Source organism: Manduca sexta, chromosome 20 (assembly GCF_014839805.1).
Source record: "Manduca sexta isolate Smith_Timp_Sample1 chromosome 20, JHU_Msex_v1.0, whole genome shotgun sequence".
Lineage (NCBI taxonomy): Eukaryota > Metazoa > Arthropoda > Insecta > Lepidoptera > Sphingidae > Manduca > Manduca sexta.
Window position 1 is genome coordinate 13,850,558 of NC_051134.1, and position 25,069 is coordinate 13,875,626.

At 31.5% G+C, this 25,069-nt stretch overlaps 1 protein-coding gene and 2 pseudogenes across 2 annotated transcripts; all 3 read right to left on the reverse strand.

Annotated features, from left to right (window-relative positions):
* Positions 1-436: 436 nt before the first annotated feature.
* Positions 437-25,069, reverse strand: part of LOC119189887 — a 31,846-nt pseudogene continuing 7,213 nt past the window's right edge.
* On the reverse strand, positions 481-24,923 carry LOC115456386 (putative sodium-dependent multivitamin transporter). 2 transcript variants are annotated; one of them, XM_037440657.1, is made up of 10 exons: positions 24,424-24,923; positions 23,657-24,219; positions 23,377-23,473; positions 22,677-22,841; positions 21,942-22,099; positions 21,274-21,478; positions 20,590-20,784; positions 20,024-20,188; positions 17,457-17,584; positions 481-558 (listed from the first exon to the last, which is right to left on the reverse strand). In XM_037440657.1, exons 1-9 carry the CDS (start codon positions 24,538-24,540, stop codon positions 17,543-17,545), a joined length of 1,707 nt encoding a protein of 568 aa, XP_037296554.1. In that variant the 5' UTR covers positions 24,541-24,923; the 3' UTR covers positions 481-558; positions 17,457-17,542. The 2 variants fall into 2 exon arrangements, with proteins under 2 accessions (XP_037296554.1, XP_037296555.1); XM_037440658.1 differs by lacking the exon at positions 481-558 and adding an exon at positions 18,642-18,702 and having other exon boundaries at positions 17,458-17,584.
* Positions 11,073-12,036, reverse strand: LOC119189959 (annotated as a pseudogene).

The window sequence follows — 25,069 nt, forward strand, 5'->3', positions numbered from 1 at the left end:
CATTATAATCTATTTACGCATTTACGCGTAATACAAACAATATCAATTATGTTGATACTGTGAAATATGTTAAACTATTTTGTGACCTTATATTTATACGCACTAGCCATTTGCATTTTGAAAATACAAAAACTTCTCAACACTACAAAATAACTGACATAATGGGTATTTAAAACAAAAGTATAAAATCCGACCAAAATATAATAGAATTATATTTTTGGTCCGATGATACCGGCTGGTATTACTCAATTCTTTTTAAAAACATTTTACAAAACGTTTTTAAAAGTACCTTTTATCACAACTATTTAAAAAGTATAGAAAAAGAGGTAGAGTGTTAAATACCTAATATTTCTGTTAAAAACATTTTAAGCACATTCGTTTAAATACAGATAACATTATCTAGCAACGAATGTGCTTAAACATAGTACAACATACATATGTTGCATGACAAGTATATTGTACTATGTTTAAGGAATGTATCGCAAGACTAAGATATGAGACATTTGTAAAATACATCGGTCAACAACAAGTAAAACATTTAGTATTGTCAATTTTTACCTCGAGATACATGTAATTCTACTTATAAATAATAGTTTTTATAAAACTGTTACATATGAACACATACATAAAATTAAGCAGCACCTTTAATGAAGTTCTTCCTCGTCGTTTTTCTTCAATAGCTCACACTGAAAATACAACATTTGGATGAAACGTTACATACTGTGTTGATCCTTTAAAGTTTATTATATTTGTGGACAATTGTCTTTTTTTTACAAACCACTGGTTTTAGTATTCTTTAAATAATATATAATCTAAAGCTACTCATATGTGACCTAACTCAAATGGTAGATATTAATTCTATACATTTATTATTTCTTTCCCTGAATATGATATACTGTAGACTAGCATACTACAAGCTTGTCATGCAAAAACATGTATTTTTACCTGCACGTCTGCTTTATCTCTATACTTAGCTCTCAGCCTTTTGGCTAAAGGCGGAGTGAAGAGAGCAGGGTCGAGATGCGATTTCATAGCTCGCTCCCACGGGTGTTGCTGCCGCCATAACAACGATATTATGGACCCCACAGCTAGCACCCAGACGAAGCCGATCTTAAATTGAATGTATATTCTTTAACCAAAACTTTTAGAATATGATGACAATGTAATAATAAGGCCAGTCCTATTTATTTTTAATATTTTATTTGTTCTGTTTATTAGTCTTGTGGCCCATTGTGTACGGAAAGGCTCTGTACTGTATAAATAAATTTATTTTGAAGTAAGTATTTTAAAGATTAATTACAGTTACTAGTTTTCATGGACGCCCTTAAATACCTACTATCAAATCAGTAGGTTATGAGAACTCTATTAAATTCTCGATTTGTGATTTTAGAGAGATACAAATAAAGAAAGTTTTAGCAACGAAACTTCATCAAGGTGTAAACATAATATTATAATAATTTAAGAAATAAATCTAAAGCCAAACATTTACATGGAAAATGATGACCTTACTAAAATAAGTGTTTTTACTTACCGGGCTAGTCCACAAGTACGATATTCTGTATGGATAGAAGTAGTCAACAGTTTTTAATGCTGCCGGCACTGGGGCAGTGACATTAAATGGACAAGCTTCCAAGCTCAGAGGTAACTTGACAGGAGGTGGACGAGGCCCACCAAAGCTGATCCACAAAGTCAACGCCATTCCACTCAAAAGAGCAATGGAAGTACCCTAAAATTAAATATTAAAATTATTTTACTGTAATAAAATTAAATCTACACTAATATATTAAAGCTGAAGAGTTTGTTTGTTTAAACGCACTAATCTCATAAACTACTAAACCCATTTTGAAAATATTTTCACTAACACTAAGAAATACTGTAGCTAGAATATTACTAAGAAATACTGTAGCTTACATTACTGCTGAGTGCTTTTAATCCGAGAAAATATTTAGCCCCGAAAAACTTTTTAACGCGGGCTTTTTTAAAACGCTAGTATTATACAAATGAACATATCTTTATCATACCCGTATGACATGTACCCAAGCAGAAGATGTTTTTTTTTTAATAAATAGAAATATTTGGATATAACATGGGGGAAAAAAATAATAAGAAATAAAGAAAGATTTACTGTTGAAACAATAAAAGTATAAACATTTTAAAATAAAATTGTAACATAAATATTATTAAGCAATCGTGCTAAATCGCGCTAAACTTATAAATTTCTAAGTTATTATAAAATTATTTAATGAATAAATTACTTACCCTTTCATTGGCGAAAGTCGTAAACATTCCAAGTGTGAACACCCCGAATAGTGGGCCTCCGACTGCACCGAATATCGTCAAAGCGGCTTGAAGCACTCCTCCCAAATATTCAGCCATAAAGGCGAGAGCCAGAAATATTAAACCATAGGCGCAAGCGGCTAGCTTCGTCAACCATGGTATATACGAGGAGGGTATGGCACACCATCTTAAATTAGACAAACAATGAATTAGTTCTTGCTGTAGCAGTTTTAAGGCAGAAAATTTTGCAAATTTCTAAATGATTAAAATAAAAGGTAAAGAGAATTATACACTAGAGCTTGAAGACAAAAACAAGACGTGAATTCTCGTTTAATCGACGCGGCAGAGATTGGCGAGCTTCGTCATTGACGTCATCCCAAAATAAAGAGAAAAAATTATTAAAACTTAAATGTTACTATCAGTCTACTCTATTTAGTCTAGTTGCAATAAAATAAAAATCGTTACCGTGTTTCATTGTTCATAAACATGAATTATCTTTAGTACCTGGCCATTATCTCGGAAGTGTTGATGTACTACAAAAATATAATTAAAACGTTTTACCAACATTACAGAGCAAATTACTTGCCACGTATTTTTTATTCCATTATTACATAAAACTAAAAGACCTATATTTTATCTACACAAATATTTGAAGTCACAACTCACCTCCTGAGGTAGTCAATAAGCGTGACGGCGGCTAACGCGTTGCAAGAAGCCGATACAGTGGACAACGAAGCACTGAAAATTCCAGCTACAAATAACCCTGGAAGCCCCGGCGCCGACCTCATAGCACTTACCACGTAATAGGGCATTAATTGATCCATCTGAAAATCATTTTCCATTTAAATTTTGATGATTTAATGCTCAGTATCGGCCCGGAGCCTGGAATTAGGGCCAGATGGCTCGCTCCCTACTACGTCATAAAATGAAATATAGATTGCAAAAAGAGGATACACTAACTGCCCCACTGCCTAGCTCTTTGGGGATTAAAAGTATGATAGGATTAGAAAAAAAGAGAATTTGACAACTATAAATGGTTCTAGAATGCGTTACCGTAATTGTATTTGGTTTTGCTTAACATGTTCCGTTATTTGTCCGCATTTTACCACTACATGACATCTACGTAATTTCCAGTTGTGATGAACATGACATTTATTCTTTAGTTCGAGTCTAAAATTATTCAGACAAAATCGCACATAAAAAAGTACATCTGGTGCTTATCGTAGGAGAAATATTCGATGTTAATACTACACCGACAAACATATTAAGCTAACAAAGTAATTTTTCTATACCTTTCATGCCAAAAATGTGCCTAGCTGATCGGTGCTAATTTGATTCGCTTGTAATAGATGAATATTGGATCTATTATAGAGCTAAGAATGATCGAATATCGTAGAGTAAGAAAAAATAAGTCGATTCCTCCAAGATTTTTCGTAATTGTGTCCTTAATTCTATAAGCTAACAACTTACCGATGTAATTCCACGGTATGTGAGCGGATCGCAGTCCTTGAAAGCGGCGTATATCCCGATGCCACTGATGCACGTGATAATACTGAGCACAGAGAGTACGGGCAAACTCCACCACAGACATTGTCGGGAACGGTCCTATGTGCTCACTGTTAGCAATCGTTGTACCTAATAAAAGAGATTACAGTTACAAACAAAATTACAGAAATCTCTATGTTTATCAAAATTGTATTGCTGTATTTTTTATATATCAACTAAAAATTATAAATTAAACTTAAATTTAGCCATTGTATAAAAAAATATGTTTATACATTGGCGAAATTTAAGCTCGATAGATATTATAGACCTGACTTAAATACAATGGCGGAGCTATTGAATATTCAATTTCCTATCTTAACCCGACGTATCTAGTTCGCCATGTGAAAAGGATTTGGGCACACGTCAGCCCACACGCTTTTCTAAGCCATATCAGTTGGTTTTTACTATCATCATTTTGATTTGTTACTTGCAAATACTAATAAACTGGTTTCTTTATGTTAGTAATGTAGAAATAAATCGTTTCTTTATTTATCTAGTTACACTATAAATTAAACTATTGTCATAGCAGAAAACACCATACAAATAACAAAATTTAAAATAATTAAAACAATGATAACTTATAATGATTATTTAACAGCCGAACTACAATACTTATTGCATTCAATAAAATGATGAATTGTATGGTAACAATTTATATTATTACCTGCGTATGATTTACGGCGTTTAAAGATAGGTAGGTTATTAAACCGCCAAACATAAGGGACCACCAAGTGTTCCGTTCTGTTGGATCAATACTGAAACTGTTAGAATATTGAGTTTAATATTAGGATTAAAACCAAGAACACTCAAGCTATTAGAATATTACACTTTTAGAAGACTTTGAGTGTAACTCTCAATAATCTACAAAAATTCACACAGAGTCACAATGTTCAACTATTATTTCTAGATATAGGAAAAGCTAGGTTGTAAAACAATTACTTACTTAAACATATCCAATCGTCCGCCTTCGGCAGCAAGCACAAATATTTGACCGAAACCTCCAACTTGCATCGCGCTAAATACAACAACACTAAACACAGCAACAAACATAAGTAAAGATTGAAGGAGATCTGTAAATAATACTGCTTTCATTCCACCCAGAGTGGAATAGAATGTACAAACTAATCCAACAACTAGAATAGAAATGAATCGGTCCAGTCCAGTCACTGATTCTAGGACAATTGCTGGTGCATACAACACTATTCCATTGTATAATACCATCTGGAAAGTATAAGTCAGTGAGGCCAACATTCGGATTTGCGGCCCAAACCGAAGTTCCAAGTACTCAAATGTACTCGTCTTTTGTAGTCCGAAGAACACTGGCAGGTATAATCGGCTGATGATCGGTGTAGCGATGCCGTAAGAAATGTTTATGACGACGAATTGCATTCCGTAGTAATAATTTTCCGCTGATACTCCCAAGAGCGTGATGGCCGACATGAATGAAGCCATCAAAGACACTGCCACGGGTAAGATCGACATGTTTCGGTTAGCCATGAGGTATTCCTGAAAGAAAATTGTTTTAGGTGCGAAGTCTCTTTTTTTTTTATTATAATACAGTTTCACAATAAATGTTATATTAAAAATTACCAAATTGTACGGAATTAAAAAAAAACTATTTATTAAAATAATCATGTCCAATAATAGTTATTTTACTCACACAATTAATTTAAAATAATAAATAGTGTACCTCATTTGTTTTCTGTTTGCCTCCACTGAATCGGAAGTAGAGTCCAATGGCTATGGAAGCTATCATTGTAGCCGCCATTATGAGGTAGTCCCATGCGCCAAACACAAACTGCTGCATTTTGTACCTGCATTATTATGATCAAAGGGATATGTATAACACCACAAATTTTGGAAGGAATAATAAGTAGATTTTTAAATTATAATTTTCCTTCTAAAAGTTGCAGTACTAGCAAATACTGTCTTTATACAGTACGATGTTTGGCGGCAACAAATTATCAGCATATGTACGATGTCTTACAGTCTCGAACTAAATTATTTTCAAAATATGTACATTCGTTGATATACGTAAATGTTTTGGTTACAATTTATCCTGAATAAAAGATTTATTAGACTCATACATTTTTATTCACCTGATATTTCTTTCATTAATAAGTTACTAGTTAATCATATAAGTTATTTGGTATAACTTAACCATAAGTTGCGTTTTGGTGAAACGTAGGTGGAAGAAAAATTAAAAAATCTTAATGTTCTTATATTTAACAATCCCTAATTAAGCTGCTCGGCTACATATTGTAATAAATAAAACTGTTTATTTTTTTATTTCTGTTTTTTAATCCCATAATAGCCAGTACCTTCATCCTATATCCTTCCACAACAAAATACTTATACCATATAAACGGAAAAACAGAAATGCTAAGTGGAATAGAGTTATGGCTAAAAAAATATCAATAACGTATAAATTAGTGCACTCGTTATACATTTTATTTCGATACCTACCTAAAGTAATTTATTTGTTATTAGATCACATTACAGAACCGGTCAAAGTCCATATGTTTACCTGCGTAACACTTTTACTGGAATAAAAACGTAGACCAGATTACTTCTAAAGACTTCACCTTCTAAAGAATGTCCCATCAAAACCATTTTTGTTTCAGCCGTAGCAATTACCAAAAGGGGGGAAAAATAGATAGGTATGATTTTTTTGTGTTGTTAAAAATCCAAAAAGCAGCCACATAAGACGCACATTGATCACACACATCATCACGCATTTATCCCCGAAGGGGTATGCAGAGGTGCAACCAAGGCACCCACTTTTCGCCGAGTGTGTTCCGTCCCAGGATGTGATAGGGGGCGAGCCTATCGCCATATCGGGCACAAATTCCAGACTCCGGGCTAATATTGAGCAGAAAAACCCAAATATCACTTTGCCCGACCCGGGATTCGAACCCAGGACCTCAGAGCGCTGCCGTACCGCGCATGCAGTACAACTACGCCACCGAGGCAGTCCTCCAATGCATAACAGGCCAAACATAAAGTCGTAAAAACAATAACTGTCTGTTGGCAGATATGCGATGTGTTAATTTATTGGGTTATGGCTTAAACATAAAAGTAATAAAATAAAAAAATATACAAAATTAAAAACTTATCACGTATAGTTTTTATATTTCATATTACTCATTTATAAAGCAATAACTATAGTAAAAGTATTAAGAAAGAAATGAGGAACACACAATAAGGTGAAGTGACACCTGAAAAACAATTGTCCCGAAAAAAAGCAATGATCAAACGTTTTAAATAGCCTTATTAAGTGGTTTATCATTTATTAGACCATTATAATATTTTACATCTATTCTTTAAAGTTCAATAATGATCTATTTAATAGAATATTATATGTGATACTATAGATCGAATACTATGTAATAATGAGCACAAATTATAAATTTGATAGAAGTTATTGTGGTAAAAGAATTTATACTACCCAAAGCGGAAATGGCTAGATTTTATTTAAATCTCCTTCATATTATATGCCGCAATAAATCAGTTTTATATGGTCGAAAACTTTTATCTAATCAGATAAGTTTAAGCAGAAACCTTGAAACACGAGCACAATTTTATAAAAAGAAGCAAAATACTTTTTAGCCAAATACAGCCGCACGATGACTCCGAGATGCCACTTTCATTTAATAGGTATAATAGGTATATATCCCCCCAAGCACCTAATTATAACGCAAAAAAAATATGTTAAAAAATATAATAATGTATAACTTTACTATATTTAATTATTTTTAATTTGAAATTATGAAGTTACCTTGTTTGTATTTTTTTATTTAATTGCATACCTACATACACTTTTTTGCGACTTTTAAATCTGCCGCTATAACCGGCCGGCATTTTGTACCATCTATTCAATGTTGCAAGTTCAATGAAAAAAAAACTTCCCACGAAATATAATACAATGAACTATATTTTTTCTCATGTAACGGTAGAATAGCACAAATTAAATACTCACGGTAATATTTATGAAATTACACGAAAATAAAACATTGAACTTTATGAATTCTTCTATGCCCACACTATTTTATATAATTTCGTAATAACATTGTAAGTCGTCTAATATTATTAAACCAACACGTGAAATATTATGCACCCGCTCGCGCAACTGCTTAACCTTGGTAACCCTAAATAAATTATTTGACTCTTAAGGCGATACCTCAAGGTCCATTTTCATACATTTTGTTTCGGCTTTAATCTGGGTAACTAAACAAGTATTGGCAAGTAAAGAATTTAAATTCACGTCTAGTTAGTGATTAGTTCTCGCAGTTGAAAGAAAAACGTAAAAATAATTAATAATCATGGATATTTCTGCCTTTAAAATTTCGTCATATTAAATTTAATATGACGAAATTTTAAACTTGTATCCCATGGACAAAAATAAACTAAAAAAAAAAATTTGCCTCAACGAAATTCACAGTACTGAAGTAGAGCAAAAAAACACAACATATTTCAACGTGCGCTTCTGGTTAGGAACACAAACAAAATGGATGAATGTGTTTCGCCAGCCGCATGAAAAAGGTACAACGGTTGATGTTTTCTGATCGAGGCAGACAATATGTGGCGGTAGAGGTTATGTTGCTCTGCTAAATAAACTGGCGACCGTAACATCGTACGATGTCGTGCCCAAACGGAGTTCAAGCGCTTCTATCGCTTGATGTTGCCGAGTTCACTATACTTGTCGTACCTAGTACTGTATTTAAATTCATGAAATATTTATTATACTTCATTATAATTTCGCATAATTAAACCATAATATAATTATAAAATTGTGCCAAATATATAATTGGTTAATATACCCACATAAGTGAACCAATGCAATACTTCCTATCATCAATCATCAAATCTTTATGATTTTATAATAGAAAGAAATGCATTACTACACCTATATTGAGTGACTTAATTTTATTGTGATGCAATATTCGTATTATATCAAGCTCTAAAATATAATTTTTATCATAAAACATATTACGTATATTTACCTATACTTTATATATTTTTTTTACATTAAAAAGTAAAAAAGCGCTTCAGCACTGTATGCGTAAAAAATTGCGCACATATCTCTTTTAATTATTGCCATTATAATTTATGGCAAATGTATACTTAATTATATGTTTAACAGATCGTTTTTGTCAGCTTAATTGTGTAAAACTGTATTAAGCCTATAGAAAAACTATAAAAATCTTTTAATCCATAAATGTTTCTACAGCAACAGTAGCGACATCTATTATGTTACCAAAGAAACACGATTTTCGAGAAACGAGGTTCAATTCCCTTTTGTAGAGATAATGTAGAGTCCGCTTGATTAATATCTGGAATTATAATTCTAAATACTTACCTATGATTTAAATGTTCAACCGATGGCAAAACGCTAAATATGATGTAAAAAGAGGGATATAAAAAATAAAAAATATACATTTCCAAAAAGTTAATTATTTTTTACATTACTGGTGTAAAATTTTATACTTAATAATTATAATTAAAAAAATATTGAGCATCAAAAATGCGCATTGAAGTATTCATGTCTTTAAATAGGCAAATACGGAAGATTGTCATCTTTTTAATCTAAAATGAAATTAATAGAATTGTAACAAACTTTACAAGTGGTGGGGGGATGGGTGGTTGAAACCTAAGTTTAAATCTTGGGGTTGTGATCTCAAGCTATCGAGGTATTTGATATCAAAGAATACTTACCAAATATACCTACAATGTCCATAAATAGTTCACTATTAAAGCATTTGAAAATGTACGTTGAAAGTGGACTTTGATCTCTGCCTCAATAATTTTAAAGAGATTCCTGTTAACTTCGTATCATGTTAGGATATCGTACCTATTTTATAATTCTTTATAACATGCATCAAACACAAATGATTACGTTCCATAAAAATTTACTCATTATAAAATTTATTTATTATAAAAACAAAATCTCTTGAAATCTTCCAAGAAACACTTTTAACTATGCAATAAACTTTGAAATTAAACATCCTGCTTTCTCAAAAGCTCGGTATAAGAACAATGTAAATAGATATAAGAAGTCTTCCGATCCGCATTACGCCAACATAGTGGACAAAAGATTTTCTGATCGTAGTCACATTGCTTATATAATTTGCCTCACATAAAACGAAGGTGAAGAGATTCCTTTCTGTATACTAGAGTTATAAGTTGACTGAGATTTCTGGAGGTCTAAAAGTAATAACTTCAAGGTCCCACGCCTTATTTAATACGAATATCTGTGCCTGAAAGCTACGAATGAAACATGATTTCTCTGGCATGGTATATGGGTATTGGAGTTGACTTAACAAGACTTAGATGCTTATTTTCCGGCCTATACCCTTTATAGGATAGTAAGTATAATATAATAAAACCCAATAATTATACACGCATGAATAAAACTAAGGCTTGACTTAGAAATTGCTAGTTTACGAATAAAGCAATAAAATCCAAACAGAAAGCCAGCCCTGTTTAATTTCCATGGTTCTATTTGTTCGTAAAACACTTCAAATAAAAAAGTTTCTCGTTATTATCAATGGTTCTACACGAGGCGAAAACAGCGAGTTATTTTAGAGTGCATATTTGTTACCGCCTCGCGTCTTTTGATCTTGCAAAACGTGTAACGAAAAATTCAGTAAGTGCCTCTTGCAGATTCGTGACTCATAGAAATTTACTATTCCGACAATTTGTATTATTTATATAAAAGAGGTTTATTAATCTCTGAATAGATAAATAAAATATAAGATACCATATGATATACTTTGCTTGCGGGAAAAAGATGCCCGACAGTCGAGAGAGTCGTGCAAATAATACTCTAAATATTTATGGCCATCAAACCAGTTTCAATTAAAATTGCCGCATAATTATCGTCTCATACGTATATTTTGCATACAACTACCGAAGCCAGGGATCTTCTAATATGATAATAGAACAAAAAACGACTTAGATTGAAATAAATAATTTGGAAATATCCTCGGACCACGACTTACGATTAACTATTTATATCAATACGCTTTAAATTAAAACAATGTTTTTTTTTTTTAAATTAAATTAACCATCGCGATTAGCTTAGAACATTTGCCTTATCTAAAACATACCTAAAATAAATTCGTGTAAAACCAGTATCTGTGTGTAACTTAGGTAAGTACTTATACGTTACACATATCACCTCAGCATACTACGCTCTACAATCGGAACCTAAGGATATAACATGGAATATACGTAATCTTATACCATATTTAATATTGAACACTCTGTACCTGTGTTTGGTTTACAGCATACAGCGATAAATAAGTAACCATTCCTCCTATTACTAGTGACCACCACGTGTGCCGTTCTGTCGGATCTATACTGAAACTGAACAAAACAATATCTATTAAAATTGTTTTTACTATTAATTAAATAAGTCCTAAAATATAATACTCACCTTAATAAATTAATCCTGCCTCTTTCGTTTGCTATAACAAATATTTGATGAAAACCTCCAACTTGAATTGAAGTAAATATAACAACGCACAGCACAGTAATAAACATCAGGAAAGATTGCAAGAGGTCCGTGAACACAACCGCTTTCATTCCACTCAGAGTGGAATAGAATGTTCAGACTAATCCAACGATTAGATAGAGAAATAAGTCGGCCCAGTCCAGTCACTGATTCTAGCACAATTGCTGGTGCGTACAACACGATCCCATTGTACAGTAACATTTGTAAGGTATACGTTTATAACGCCAACATTCGAATATGTGGCCCAAATCGAAGTTCTAAATACTCATAGGTACTTGTCTTTTGAAGTCCGAAGAATACTGGTAAGTATAGTTTGCCGGCGATAGGAGTGGCCAAACCATGCGATATGTTGACGACAAAAAATATTAAACCATAGTAATAATTTCCTACTGATACTCCCAGCAGAGTAATAGCAGACATGAAAGAAGCCATCAGAGACACGGCCACAGGGAATATTGATAAATTTCGATCAGCAAGCAAATATTCCTGGAAAAGACAATCGTTTTATGTATTTGAAAATTTTAAAACAAGTTCTAAATTCCAATATATTTTAATAAAATATCACTTTATCACATAAATACCTCATTTGTTTTCTGTTTTCCTCCACTAAAGCGAAAGTAAAGTCCAATTATTATAGAAGCTACCATGGTAACCCCCATTATTATGTAGTCCCACACACCAAACACCGATTGCTCCATTTCGTGTCTAAATAAATCATAATATCACGATTTAATATAATCTACAGAGGTATTTAAAACAAAATGTAGTCAGGAATTGAATCTGTTAGAAATTTTGGAAACAGCCCGTTTATATTCTATAGTCTTTAGCAAGTTTAAAATTTTAGTCACAATTTTTTTTTCTATGTATTTTATTCATCTGATTTCCATAATATTCTTGGCTACTTGGTCATCAGTAATAAAGTTAACTAAACTGCCGTAATGAAAATGGTAATTAACTAGCTTAAGCATATTATTTAAGGCTTCTGTTTCGAGAAGACTAAGAGGGTTACGCAAAAATTCGAATAAAAACAAGAAAATGTAAACTTCCTAAAATCTATAGGCGGGTAACCAGCTATTTATATCTCGTTACTAAAGTTATAGATTGAAAATATCATTGTTTCTATCATGATTTCGCGTGTGCACTGCGGTTGATTAATCAATGAACTCATTGCGCTACTTGCTGCTAACATGACGACAACGTTTGTCTTCACGAATTATATAAATACCTACAACATCTACAGACTGTGTTCTCAATAAATTAGAGTTATGTTGTTTGTTGTCCTTAAACCGTGCTGAATCACTCGATTCAGTAATTATCTTTTGACATAATTATAATTAAAGATAATTTCTCAGTTGAGTCCAAGTCCGCAGATTGCGGGTTCAATGTCGCAGTGTAATTAGGTTACTAGAAATATATAAAGATTATTTAACTTCAAGTTGAATAATGAATAAGGGTGCGTACACATCTAGCGAATTTGTAGCAAGCAGTACCTACGTAGGGAATAATTAGTACTGCTCACATCTTGCTTTTGCTCCAAGCGACTGTACAATATTATGTGACGCGCGTCAATTGCGCAAATGTTATCGTACGAAATCGTCTTATACAATTTTAAAACACGAAGGGCGAACTAAAATCCTTGCGCACAATTTCATTAAGTAGTAACAGTATATATAATATATATAGTATATGTCCTATCATGCTTAATGATACAAATGTGATCCGCGTGTGATTATTTGATTTGTTAAGTTTTTAGTGATCTGTCCTAAAACCTGTGGATTGAGCTAAACATTAAATAAGATGTTTATTGTGGCGTATACTTAATGACGTTTCAATTTGTTATTTTAATAATTAATCCTAAAAAACGTATCGAAATAAACATACTATAATTACTATACAGTGCAGTTATAGTATAAATGTTACATTATTAATTAGTTGTCTGGTTAGCATGGCTTTTACTTATAACTTAAAAAAAGTATTCAGGCCAGTTTAATGACAAAGTTATCTAACCACACTTGGCGTTTCTAACCGGTTTCAAATTGTGATATAACTACTACATGAGTCCAAATCTCAGAAGTAGCAAAACATTTCTTTAGATACCGTTACCGAAAAATACTTACTGAATTAATATGAAAAAATACTTACAATACAAAAGTTCCTAAAACATTTTATTCCCCGGTAATCGCACTTTGCATAATAATATATCTATTAAACCAATGTCCTCAATGAATGTTGACTACTTACAATACATTAATTTATGTGGGTTACGAAATTTTTTAAATAAATAAGTATTTATAAGAAATGTCTAACATCATTTTGTACAATACTCTTTTACAAAATTTTAATTATCTGAAATATACAGCCTACTTAGCATTATTCATTCACTTTGAATTTTCCGCTCACTTATTCATGTAACATACTTAGATATAACATCGTCAACAAAATATACTTAACACATTTAATTGCAAAAAAAAAACAAAGAAATATTCCTTACCTTTAAAAATCTACTTTGGGATGTTAACACAGGCTTTTAGATTGCAAGCACTCTTATTTATATTACGTCTGTTATGTGATTGGTCAAAACATTATAGCACTATCTTAAATATTTTATGATCAATTATACTACAATTTTAGGATAAGTACAGTATAATTTTTACTATCGAATTATACAAATTATGGCATAATTATGTCAGGTGATCGAAAGAATGATAATATAATTTAACGTTTGATGTCCTTTGATCAGATAAGTGTTTGTAGCGATAGACATGTCACTTTGCTAAATAACCTAACAACGTCAGATTTAGTATCTTCCAGCGCTTGAAGCGCTCTATGCCATAAGATTTTTTTAATAAAAAAAACATTCACTAGAGTTACTACGATGTTTATGAACATATTTAGTACATTTTTGTTACAAGATTTTGAAATAAAATAACCCATCGTCTAATGAATTATGTTAATATTACAATTGTCTTTAATTAGGTTACTGCTTCTAAATAGTTTTTCTCTTCCAATAGATGGCACACTTTCTTAAATGAAATTACAGAACTAAAGATTATCGAACACAGAGTTTTTGACGTTGCTATAATTTTCGATTGAGCTGGCTTTACGAAAAGTTCGTTTGGAATAAAATATTTTATCTGCCTAATATATAACATCCATGAAAAACGCATATTGCACTGCGGCTGCAGACAACCAAAACTATATTTCCGCTGTGTGTTTATCCTTTACATTTTCACTATCCGCTATTTTCAATAAATGATCCCAATGTTCAACCTGATTTTTAGAATAAACCAATCAAAATACATGTCATTAGTAATCATGTAAAAAAAAACTTTGTTTTCATTAGTCCTTTTTAGCGGTTATATATCTATTGTTTTGTATGTCATTTAAAATTTGTAATATAGAATTTGTTTAATCATAATAATAATATCAATATAACAAAAAATATTAGTAATTTTCGTTTAACCTTGTAAAACGTAAAGGTTTGACAAAAATCATCTATTATATAAAGATCAGTGAGCATAAAATATTTATTAAAGAAAATACTAGCCACCTCTAACACTGGAGCCGACAAGATTATCCATACTTAAAGCATGTGGACCTCTTAGTTTAGTTTTTATTTTTTCTATAACAGTTTATGGGCATAATGGTAGTAGTAATCGTAAATATTGAAAAAGCACGCCTGTAGCGATTTAGCGCTTCATAAGCAAAGATTTCGCATGCATGCACTTTATATGTATCATTGCAATAACTCCTTGCTGATAAAGCCTTTGGGCTTATTGCAGTAAATATAATTTAATTTTGAATATCTCTGGGTGACGATCGTAGTCTCATGCCGTATTTCGTAAATTAAAATATTTTTTTATATAATCTGACTCGAAGGACCGAAAGACTAATCTTCATAAAACTTAGTTCGTGTAAATTGGCACTAATTCATTTGAGCAACAGTAAGTCAGTCGTTGCGAGTAATATTTCGCACATTTTAACATTTATTAACTTTGTACCACTTATACCTACTCACAACATTAATAAACATTTTTTCAATAAAATCACTACCTTTTTAATTGTATAATATGTCATAAATTAGTCATATTCATACTTCTAACGTGTACTTCTTTTTAGTCGCCAATGTTTGAATACTTTAAATTATATGCAGACATATTATGGTCACTACATTTTTACACAAACTTTACTAACAACAACTTTATGAATTATGCACACGTCAACGTATATTCGGTACTGTATTCTGCATATTCATTATGTTTCAAATTACCTACTTACCTATCCACACAAAATATTTATATATATTATGATTTGGCTAACGAACAAAATTATTTAAATACCTCGTTGTAAAAATAACAAGGTAGGTAGGTACCTATAGATAAAAGATACCTTTATTTCAAATAGGTCCATTTCAATAGGAAGTAATCGATAACCATGCGACAATTTTTTCTTGTCAATACTATATTATTACTATACTATATTATACTATATGGCTATGTCCATATTCTTAGAATGTAAATAAAATAATATAGCGGCGATAGCCTAGTTGGGTGTGGAACGGACTGCCGAGACGAATGTCCGCAGGTTCAAATCCAAAGGGCACACACCTCTGACTTTTCTAAAAATCATATGTGTATTCTTTGTGAATTTATCGTTCGCTTTAACGGTGAAGGAAAACATCGTGAGGAAACCTGCACATCTGAGAAGTTCTCTAAAGGAATTTCGATGGTGTGTGAAGTCTACCAACCCGCACTAGGCCAGCGTGGTGGACTAAGGCCTAATCCCTCTCAGTAGTAGAGGAGGCCCGTGCTCAGCAGTGGGCAAGTATTATAATACAGGGCTGATATTATTATTATTATTAAATAAAATGAAAGAAACTATTTAAGACAAAAGTTTATTAAATTAATCACTTATGTATTCATTTATGTACTGCAATAAAAAAATACAAAAAAATAATATTTTTTGTTGTGTACCAAAAATAAACTATTGTAAATGTAACAAAAGATGTTTTATTTCCTAATATTTTACAAAATCATCAAGAAATAGTTTTAGTGTCATAGAGAACCATTACACTTGTACTACTTCAATAAAAAGTGAATTACTTTAAGAAGCTTGGGCCCTTTGTTTTACATCAACACTCAGTATAATTAATTTTAATAATATACATTAATTCAAACCACCTATTAATATTTTTACTACATAAATATATAAATTATCACTTGCTCACTTATATAAAATAGAAATTTTGCACCTACAACCTCTGAAAATACGAAGAAAATATAAATAAATAAACTGATTAAATTTCATACTTAATTATAATTTATAAATATAATCGATGCATATTTAAGTACAGAACAGATAATCAGATCTTTGTAACAAATTATCATAAAAGTATCTTTTGTTTCAAGAATTTTTTTTTTTAGTTTTTATTAAATTTTAGTTTTTATGACGCAAAGTAACGTAAGCATAATGTCATCAAATGAAACAAACATAATACTATTAATACTTTCCAAGTTATACATTCTTGCCTCATCATCATTTTATTGTAATAAATAAATCGCTTATATATGCAATAATAACAAACAGCTGATATCAAATTTTCATTCTATACATCACAATCTATTTACGCATTTATGCGTAGTACAAACAATATGAATTAAGTTGATACTGTGAAACATGTTAAACTATTTTGTGACCTTATATTGATACGCACTAGCATTTGCATTTTGAAAATGCAAAAACTTCTCAACGCTGCTAAATAACTGTCATAATGGGTATTTTAAACAAAAGTATAAAATCCGTCCAAAATATAATAGAAAATATATTTATGGTCATATAATACCGGTAGGTTTACTCAGTTCGTTTCCATAAGTACATATAAAAAATGTTTTTATAAAGTACTTTTTATCACAACTATTTTAAAAGTATAGAAAAAGAGGTAGAGTATTAAGTACCTAATATTTCTGTTTAAAACATTTTAAGCACATTCGTTTAAATACAGATAATGTATGTTGCATGACAAGTACATTGTACTATGTTTAAGGAATGTATCGCAAGACTGAGATATGAGACATTTGTAAAAAAACATAGTAAAACATTTAGTATTGTCCATTTTTACCTCGAGATACATGTAATTCTACTTATAAATAATAGTTTTTATAAAACTGTTACATATTAACACATACATTAAATTAAGTAGCACCTTTAATGAAGTTCTTGCACGTCGTTTTTCTTCAATAGCTCACACTGAAAATACAACATTTGGATGAAACGTTAAATACTGTTAAATCCTTTAAAGTTTATTATATTTGTGGACAATTATCATATTTTACAAACCACTGGTTTTAGTATTCTTCAAATAATATATAATGTAAAGCTACTCATATGTGCCTAACTCAAAAGAAACTTTAAAAATGACTGCGTTAAAAATGAAATGTAAAACAACCAGTGATTCACCCACTTTCGATCAAGTTACGATTAATTTATCGATTGTATCAGATAAATAAAAAAAATTATCAGTTCAGTAAATCAGACACTTCTTCCACCAAAACATAACCTAGACAGATTAAAATAAAGTTTTAGGTATTTTAGGATTTCTTTAACTCTACGCTTTAAATAAACTAATGCTATTTTTAGAAACTAAAATATAATGAAACGAATATTATAAGCATGTTATAGAACACTATAAAAAAGTAGTGGTTAACTGTCTATTTTTAAAGTAAATATATAAAATTCCGACAAAACAAATCCATGTATATAAAAGATTCCCAATTTGAAATCTAAGCCCTCGCTAGGCAATACTACAATTATTTTTAAATAAACCAGCAAGCAGAGATTCTAGCAGATGGCTCAGGGCTAATTTTTAAATCATCAGATAAAGATTATTCATAAAATAAATTATAATCTTATTGAATAATATTCATATTATTATAGTAAAATATTTTTTGAGATATTTTATTTATTAAAATGATCCTACAAATTAAATTAACTTAGTTTGTACTTTATCTTATGGATAACTTTAACCTGACGATTTCAAAATTTACCCAAAAGGTTTTGCAGGAAAAATTAGGGTAAGGTTCTCAAAAAAAGAAATATGGAGGTAAGAAAAGGTAATGAAAATATAAGACCCATTTCCTGCTAAGCTAATATAATGTTTACCTTCGAATACATTAGACGTACTTTTTCAAGCATGCATTTACACTGTCTTTCCATGTATCGATAAATACCTGTTATAAATTTATTTTAACATGTCTTACAAGTCCATATTTGAATATGAAAAAGAAAAGAAAGCCCACAGACCAACCTTGCATAGGTCGAAGAGAATCCAGCGTAGCAAAGCAAGCTCACAACTTGGTTGTATCGATCTATAAACAAACTAAATGAAGTGCGAAAGCAGAAAGTGTTTCTATACTAGGTCATATTAATTTAATATTATAAAGAGATACAATTAGATTTGTGGATATATAAAAAGAGTACTTAACAGATTTTGAAAATCCTTTCCCCAATAGTAAGCTACGTTATTCCTGAGTGCTATGATTTTTTCCGTGAACGGGCGTGAACGCGGCGGAGCCGGGTGCAAAAGCTATTATAGATTAATTTAAAACTATCTCTTCAATGCTATAATAAATAAATATCATGCAATTATACTGACTATAATTTGATCCGCTACGTTAAAAAAACCTAAATTAGAAATAAAAAATAATCGTTAAAAATAATAATTAGTTATTGCTATTTAGCAAATTGGACTAATTATTTTTCAGCTACTGGACCTTGAATTCACTACGCAACATTTGATATTCAAGTAAAATAAGGTTTTCGGTTCAGTAGGTTCATCACGAAGTTTCTTTTTTTATATAAAACAACCCATAATTATAATGCATGGCACCAAAGTTTAGAAAGTCGTTTGCACTCATAACTAAACTATGGCGTCTTAATAATACATTATTATAGCGTCTTATTTGCATATTATGATTATTATTAAAACAAGATTGTAAAATATTTGAGTTCTAGTAAGTACATAAACGGTAACTCAAATTAATAAAAACAAAAAACACCGTAATATTCCCATTCAATGACATGCTACATCTCGCGCATTAGTTGTATATCTAGTGACTTTATTAATTAAAAATAAATGTCTTTTGTTTGTGCAAAGCTGGACAAATTAAACAAGAAAACAAAACCGGACACACCAATTACACGTATTGCCAATTAACATCTATCGCACCCAGGGAAAGAAAATTCCTATTTGTACAAAAAAATAAGATCTTTCAAAATAATGTCTTTTAGTCACCAATCAACAAAAAAAAATAAGTATAATAAAAAGTGGATATATTATAATTAAACTATTTTCTGATTTTATCGCGGTTTTAATATTTTACTTTTCTCCTGTCTAACATTCGCGTAAACATAATATATCATTAAGTGGATATATAGTATACACATCACGCCTTTTTCTTTGCAAGAGTAGGCAGAAGTATAAACCACCCACATTTCCGCAACTACATTGTGTCCATGTAAAAAAGGGCGAACATAGCACACAAGATCCCAGCACGGCAGTCGTACAGTACAACTACCTCAGAAGCATGGTAGATATTAATTGTATACATCTATTATTTCTTTCCCTGAATATTATATACTGTAGACCAACGCACTACAAGCTTTTCATGCAAAAACATGTATTTTTACCTGCACTTCTGCTTTGTCTCCATACTTAGCTCTCAGCCTTTTAGCTAAAGGCGGAGTGAAGAGAGCAGGGTCGGGATGCGGTTTCATAGCTCGCTCCCACGGGTGTTGCTGGCGCCATAACAACGATATTATGGACCCCACAGCTAGCACCCACACGAAGCCGATCTAAAATTGAATGTATATTTTAACCAAAACTTTTGGAATATGATTACATACAATAATCAGTCCTGTTTATTTTAATTTTTAATTTTTTTCTGTTTATTTGTCTTGTGGCCCACTGTGCACGGACATTCTCTACACTGTGAGGGTATTATAAATAAATATATTTTGAAGTAAGTATTATAAAGATTATTTTCAGTAATGAGACTAGTTTTCATGAAAGCCGTTAAATACCTACTGTCAAATCAACAGGTTGTGAGAACATGAATAAAGGAAGTTTTAGCAACGAAACTGCATTAAGGAACATATACAAAATATTATGATCACTCTATAAAATAAATATTAAACCAAACATTTACTCGGAAAATGATGATCTTACTGAAAATAAGTATTTTTTTTTTACTTACCGGGCTAGTCCACAAGTACGATATTCTGTATGGATAGAAGTAGTCAACAGTTTTTAATGCTGCCGGCACTGGGGCAGTGACATTAAATGGACAAGCTTCCAAGCTCAGAGGTAACTTGACAGGGGGTGGACGAGGCCCACCAAAACTGATCCACAAAGTTAACGCCATGCCACTCAAAAGAGCAATGGAAGTACCCTAAAATTAAATATAAAAATTATTTTACTGTAATAAAATTAAATCTATACTAATATATTAAAGCTGAAGAGTTTGTTTTTTTAATCGTACTAATCTCATAAACTACTAAACCCATTTTGAAAATATTTTCACTAACACTAAGAAATAATGTAGCTAGAATATCACTAAGAAATAATGTAGCTTACATTACTCCTGAGTGTTTTTAATCCGAGAAAATATTTAGCACCGAACAACTTTTTTACGCGGGTTATATTATATAAAACAACATAATATCTTATATAAAATTACATAATATCTTTATCATACCCATGAAATTGAGAAGAAAGAAAGAAAGATTTAAGTACTGTTAGAACAATAAAAGTACAAATATTTTGAAATAAATATTATTTTAATAATATTGTACTATTGTGTTTGTTTTTCTTATTTAAAGGCGCTAAACTTACAAATTTCTAAGTTATTACAAAATGATTAAATGAATAAATTACTTACCCTTTCATTGGCGAAAGTCGTAAACATTCCAAGCGTGAATACCCCGAATAGTGGACCTCCAACTGCACCAAATATCGTAAAAGCGGCTTGAAGCACTCCTCCCAAATATTCAGCCATAAAGGCGAGAGCCAGAAATATTAAACCATAGGCGCAAGCGGCTAGCTTCGTCAACCATGGTATATACGAGGAAGGTATAACGCACCATCTTGAATTAGACAAATAATGAATTAGTTCCTGCTGTAGCAGCTTTAAGGTTAAAAATTGAGCAAATTTCGAAATGATTACAATAAAAGGTAAAAGGAATTTATACACTAGAGTTTGAATACAAAAACACGACGTGATTTCTCGTTTCACCGACGCGACGCAGATTTGCGAGCTTTGTCATTGACGTCATCCCAAAGCAAAGGCAAAAAATATTAAAACATAAATGTTACTAATAGTCTACTCTATTCAGTCTAGTTGTCATAAAAATAAAAAATGTTACCGTGTTTCAGTGTTCATAAACATGAATTATCATTATATACCTGGCTATTATGTCGGAAGTGTTGATGTACATAAATATAATTAAAACGACTTACTAACATTAGAGAACAAATCACTTTACACGTATTACATAAAACTAAAAGACCTATATTTTATTTTCATAGGTGTTTGAAGTCACAACTCACCTGCTCAGGTAGTCAGTAAGCGTGACGGCAGCTAACGCGTTGCAAGAAGCCGATACAGTAGACAACGAAGCACTGAAAATTCCAGCCACAAATAACCCTGGAAGCCCCGGTGCCGACCTCATAGCACTTACCACGTAATATGGCATTAATTGATCCATCTGAAAATCATTTTCCATTGATATTTTGATGATTTAATGCTCAGTATCGGCCCGGAGCCTGGAATTAGGGCATGATGGCAATATACTCGCTCTCTACTACATTATAGAATGAAATATAGATTGAATGTTAATATAATTTGATTTGATTTGATTGAATGTTAATGTATAATTGAAAAAGAGGATAACTAACTGCTTCTCTGAATAGTTCTTTCGAGATTTAAAGTATGATAGGGTTAGAAAAATAGAGAATTTAACCACAACTACAAATGGTTCTAGAATGCGTTACCGTAATTTTATTTGGTTTTGCTTAACTATGTTCCGTTATTTGTCCGCATTTTACCACTACATGACATCTACGTAATTTCCAGTTATGACGAACATGTCATTTATTGTTTAGTTCGAGTCTAGAATTAGTTAGACATATCCGTTGTTATTAAATGTATTTTTTTTATACTTCTTATGCCAAACTGAACTTTGCTATTTTATTTAGTCAAGTTTAGACTAGTAAGAAAAATAAGTCGATTCTTTCACGATTTTTTTGTAATCGCACGCTCAATTCGAGAAGCTAGCAACTTACCGAAGTAATTCCATGGTATGTGAGCGGATCGCAGTCCTTGAAAGCGGCGTATATCCCGATGCCACTGATGCACGTAACTATACTGAGCACAGAGAGTACGGGCCAACTCCACCACAGACATTGTCGGGAACGGTCCAATGTGCTCACTGTTAGCAATCGTTGTACCTAATAAAACAGATTACAGTTACAAACAAAATTACAGAAATCTATATGTTTATCAAAATTTTATTGCTCTATTTTTTATATTTCAACTAAAAATAATAAGTTTATTTTTATGCCATGGCTAAATTTAAGCCCTTAACTTAGCGACTTAACTACTATGGCGGGGCTATTTATATATTCAATTCCCTATCAAAACTCGACGTATCTAGTTCACCATGTGAAACGGATTTGAGCACACGTCAGCCCACACATCTTTTCTAAGCCATATCAGTTGATTTTTACCATCATCTCTTTGATTTGTTACTTGCAAATACTAATAACCTGGTTTCCTTATGCTAATAACTTAAAAATATTTTTTTTTATTCACCTAGTTACACTATAATTTAAACTACTTACATAGCACAAAACGTCATAGAAATAACAATAATTATAATTAATAAAACAATGATAACTTATAATGATTATGTACCAGCCGAACTACAATACTTATTGCATTCAATAAAATGATGAATTGTATGGTATAAATTTATATTATTACCTGCGTATGGTTTACAGCGTATAATGATAGGTAGGTTAATAAGCCGCCAAATGTAAGAGACCACCAAGTGTTCCGTTCTGTTGGATCTATACTGAAACTGATAGAACATTGACATTAATATTGGTATTATATAACCAACAACATTAACGCTATTACTTATTACACTTTTAGGAGTTTTTGTGTGCAAGGCTCAATAATCTACAAGAATTCACACAGTGCCATAATGTTCAACTATTATTTCTAGATAAAGGAAAAGCTAGGTTGCAAAGCAATTACTTACTTAAACATATCCAATCGTCCGCCTTCGGCAGCAAGCACAAATATTTGACCGAAACCTCCAACTTGCATCGCGCTAAATACAACAACACTAAACACAGCAACAAACATAAGTAAGGATTGAAGGAGATCTGTAAATAATACTGCTTTCATTCCACCCAGAGTGGAATAGAATGTACAAACTAATCCAACGACTAGAATAGAAATGAGTCGGTCCAGTCCAGTCACTGATTCTAGAACAATCGCTGGTGCATACAACACTATTCCATTGTATAATACCATCTGGAAAGTATAAGTCAGTGAGGCCAACATTCGGATTTGCGGCCCAAACCGAAGTTCCAAGTACTCATATGTACTCGTCTTTTGTAGTCCGAAGAACACTGGCAGGTATAATCGGCTGATGATCGGTGTGGCAATGCCATAGGAAATGTTTATGACGACGAATTGCATTCCGTAGTAATAATTTTCCGCTGATACTCCCAAGAGCGTGATGGCCGACATGAATGAAGCCATCAAAGACACAGCCACGGGTAAGATCGACATGTTTCGGTTAGCCATGAGGTATTCCTGGAAGAAAATTGTTTTAGGTGCGACATCATATTTTTTTTATAACATTAATATTTAGGTAATTAACAGTTACGCAATAAGTGGTATATTAAAAATGATATATAATTTAATAAAATAATATTTATCTTTATTACAAAAATAAGCATTATGTCCAGCGATAGTTATTTTGCTCCTACAATTAATTTAAAATAATAAATAGCGTACCTCATTTGTTTTCTGTTTGCCTCCACTGAATCGGAAGTAGAGTCCAATGGCTATGGAAGCTATCATTGTAGCCGCCATTATGACGTAGTCCCACACGCCAAACACAAACTGCTGCATTTTGTACCTGAAATATTATTATTATCAAAGGGATATGTATAACACGACAAATGTTGGAAGGAATAATAGATGTTTCAATTATAATTTTCCTTCTAAAATTTCATATACTAGCAAATACTGTCGTTTTTACAGTAAGACGTTCGGCGGTAACAAATTATCAGCATATGTACGATGTCTTACAGTCCGAACTATAATTTTTCGAAATATTTATCATTTACCGTAGATATTCGTAAATGTTTTGTTTACAATTTATCCTGAATAAAACATATATTTGACTCATACATTATTTATTCACATGATATTTCTTTCATTAATAAGCTACTAGTCAATCATAGAAGTTATTTGGTATAACCTAATCATAAGTTGCATCTTGGTGAAACGTCAGTGGAAGAAAATTAAAAAATCTTAATCTATACTTCTATACTATTATATAAAGCTGAAGAGTTTATTTGTTTGTTTGTTTGAACGCGCTAATCTCAGGAAATACCGGTCCAAACTGAAAAATTCTTTTTGCGTTGGATAGCCCTTT